The sequence below is a fragment of the Cebus imitator genome, unplaced genomic scaffold, assembly GCF_001604975.1.
Source record: "Cebus imitator isolate Cc_AM_T3 unplaced genomic scaffold, Cebus_imitator-1.0 Scaffold567, whole genome shotgun sequence".
Lineage (NCBI taxonomy): Eukaryota > Metazoa > Chordata > Mammalia > Primates > Cebidae > Cebus > Cebus imitator.
In genome coordinates this window covers 1028596-1031979 of record NW_016107882.1, presented here as the reverse complement: position 1 = coordinate 1031979, position 3384 = coordinate 1028596, and the positions used below count along the sequence as shown (strand labels likewise).

The window sequence follows — 3384 nt, the reverse complement described above, 5'->3', positions numbered from 1 at the left end:
CCCAGACGGCCACTCCCAGCCCCAGACGGCCACCCCCAGCCCAGGCGGCCACTCACAGCCCATACGGCCACTCCCAGTCCCAGATGGCCACTCCCAGACGGCCACTCCCAGCCCCAGACAGCCAGTGGCTGAGGCGCTCAGGCCGGCTGGCTGCAGTCCCCATGGCGCCTGCTCACTCTGCACACCAGGCTCGCCACTTAGCTGCCCAGGACGGCCCAGCCCTAGGAGCATGTGGTGGTGTGGCTGCTTCCCCACTGAGGAAGGCTCCACTGGGGAGTGACACATCCCACTTTAGAAATATGGCTCCAGTGCCCCTGGGCACTGAACGCAGCCCCTCCATCCCCAGACCCCTTTGTCCCCACACACTCATGTCTCAGCCACCCTAGGGGGCCCCCGGTTTCTCTACTAAATGCTATGGTTGGCTGGGGGTACTGCAGAGCCCACATGCTCCACGGACGTGCATGCTAGAGATGGGAGCAGACATAGGGCCCCCACCGCCCACTGGGAGATGATGGGAGAGGCAGGCCCCCACCCGCTGGGAGATGATGGGAGCAGATGCCCGCCCCCCACCCTCTTCTGCGCTGCCGTCTCCTCTCCTAACCAGCCGGTGGTGCCTTATCCATGAGCACAGCCATCCCTGGGGACCCACGTGAACTCCCCTCTGGCCATGAGCCAGCCACGCAGGGCTGACCAGGACACTCTGTTGCACCTGGAAACAGATTCCACAGCATACACTGGCCACATCGGGGCAGAACCTTCAGCTGTGCCTCGCCCAGGCTTAGTATTCTCCTTAAGTCCCTTCTCATTAAAACTTAGTATTATTCACTGAACAACGTGGATTGGCCCCTTAGCTGAAATGGCCAAAGTCCTCCAACCTGGCCTTTGTGCTCCCCCCATGGCTCCCCCAACGGTGTGTCCCCCTCCCCTCCTCTGCCCTGGCATTGCTGCTCCCCCCCAGACCCCCCACGGCTCCCCCCAGGCACATTCCCCTCCCCTCCTCTGCCCCTGCCTTCCTTTGTGCTCCCCCCATGGCACATGCACCCTCTGGACGTGCGTCCTGTCCACATCTCATGTTGAAATACAGTCTCCAGGGTTGGAAGTGGGCCTGGTGAGAGGTGTTTGGGTCGTGGGGTGGGTCCCTGTGAGCAGCTCAGTGCTGTCCTTGCGGTAGCGAGTGAACTCCCAGAGTTCATGGGAAATCTGGTTGTTTAAAAAAGTGTAGGACCTCCCTCCCCTTTACCCCGCTTGAACCCGCTCCGGCCACGTGACCTGCCTGCTCCCCTTGACCTTCCGCCACGAGTGAAGGCTCCTGAGGCTTCCCCAGCACGGGAGCAGATGCCGGCCCCACGATTCCTGAAGAGCCCACTGAACTGTCTGCTGATTAAACTTCTTTTCTTTGTAAATTACCCAGCCTCGGATCTCCTTCACAGCCGCACAGGAACAGCCTGATGTGGGGTCGGTGGCCGACCTGTCCACGTCAACCCTGAGTCGTGTGGGAACAGCCTGACGCAGAGTCAGTGGTTGCCCTGTCCACCGCGACCCTCAGCAGGGGCTGCAGGAGCATGAGTGCCCATGGGGCCCACCTGCAGGCGCAGGGCATGTGGTCTGGTTTAGGGCAGGTGACTGGTGCCACTGGGCAGGCATGGCCTGGACCCCAGACCAGGTCCATTGCAGGGTCCTCCAGGAGCCCCTCCTGCTTAGACCACACCACGGTGAAAAGGATACCACGTAGGCAATGTATTTCCACACGTGAGATAGGAAGGGAATGAAGATCCCAAAGATGGCCAAGGACAGGGTCAGGAAGACGGTCCAGGACACTATCTGGAAGGCGTTCCTAGGCGGTGAACAGCCGTTCACTCGGGAGATTTGCGGTGGCGAGGCCAGCTTCGTGCTATTGCCTGTGGCTTAAGTGGGGCCGGAACTCCGGGGAGTGTCCATCTGCAGGAAGAGAAGGGGAGGACCTATGCCATCAGCCCCAGGGAGGGCCAGCCCCACCCGCCACTGTCAGGGGAACCACAGGGGACTAGGAACACAGCCCCCAGGACCGGCACTGACAGCCCACAGCCCAGCACTGCCCAGGGCCACGTCCCAGCGGAGCGAGCTGGGCTGGGCTGCAGATGGAGCAGGGCCCTACACGGGAGTGAACTGCCATGCTGCAGAATCTGACCCCGGCCAGAGCCATGTGGCTGTGGGAAGTGGCTGTCCAGGGCTGTGACCCTGGCAAAGCCCCCGATGCCTGTGCTGCCACCCCTCAGTAGACCCGAGGCTTTGATGGGTTCTGGGGAGCCCTCAATGACCCCCACACAGCGAGAGGTCCTGCAACTCATCCATGAATACACAGGCTCACCCATGACTCCTCAAGTGGGAGAGGAAAACCCACATCAGAAAGAGGCCACACTGAACAGAGGGGTGCTCCTGGGGGAAACTGAGGCAATGCCAGAAGAGCTCATAAGCCATCGCTAACAGGTGCAACACTTAAACCTGCCAGAACCTCCCCGAGAACCTTCTGTGAGTTTCCCAGAGGAGCAGGACCAGAGAGCTCACTCCACAGGGTCCTGTGTGTCTCCCCTTCCGCAGGACAGGAAGCCCAGACGGCCTCTGGGGGCTGGGACCTCGGCACGGGTGGACAGTGGCTGGGAAGGAACGCCCTGCGGCCGCTCCTGGCCAGGCAGGTAGGGAGGGCAGTGGGGAGGGAGGTGTCACCTTGGGGCAGTGAAAGGTGGTCAGTAGCCGCTGCAGGTGGAGGGATCCTGCAGGCCGGGGCGGTCTCTACCAGAGTTTTCGGAAAAGGCTTGCCTCGTTATGTCTCACACAAAGTCCTTGTTGTGTCTTTGGGGAAAAAAAAACAAAAAAACAAAGAGAAAATGAAGATATAAATGTATTACTTTGGGAGGAAAGACATTGAGAAATAGTTAAAAATTCTTCTTCCTTGCAGTCGTGAAAGTACATGCTTCGGGGCTCTGCCCGCCTCTGGCGGCTCCTCTCTGGTCCTCGGACCATGACACCAGGCGGATGTGGGGCTGCAGGGCCCTGGGCTTGAGTCACACAAGAATGTCTCAGGGAGACCTGAGAGACTTGCAATCATTAAACAAAGCCAAGGTGCCTGGGCAGGGCATGGGGCTCATGCCTGTGATCTCCAGCTCTGTGGGAGGCTAAGGCAGGCAGATCATGAGGTCAGGAGTTCCAGACCAGCCTGGGCAACATGGCAAAACCCCATCTCTACTAAAAACACAAAAATTAGTCAGGCATGGTGGCACACGCCTCTAATCCCAGCTACTCAGGAGGCTGAGGCACAAGAATCCTTTGAACCAGGGAGGTCGAGGCTGCAGTGAGCGGAGATTGCAACACTGCACTCCAGCCTGGGCGACAGAGAGAGAGAGACTT

General features: G+C 59.8%; 1 protein-coding gene across 1 annotated transcript in view; it reads right to left on the bottom strand.

Moving 5' to 3' along the window:
• The window catches only part of LOC108294168 (probable palmitoyltransferase ZDHHC11B), a 28551-nt gene extending 26200 nt beyond the window's left edge, over positions 1-2351 (bottom strand). Inside the window, exons 1-2 of the mRNA XM_017515933.2 lie at positions 2135-2351; positions 1726-1904 (exon numbers count right to left, since the gene is read on the bottom strand). Of these exons, the coding sequence (XP_017371422.1) occupies positions 1726-1904; positions 2135-2351 (396 nt within the window). The remainder of the gene's footprint in view (positions 1-1725; positions 1905-2134) is intronic.
• Between the last annotated feature and the right edge of the window lie 1033 nt (positions 2352-3384).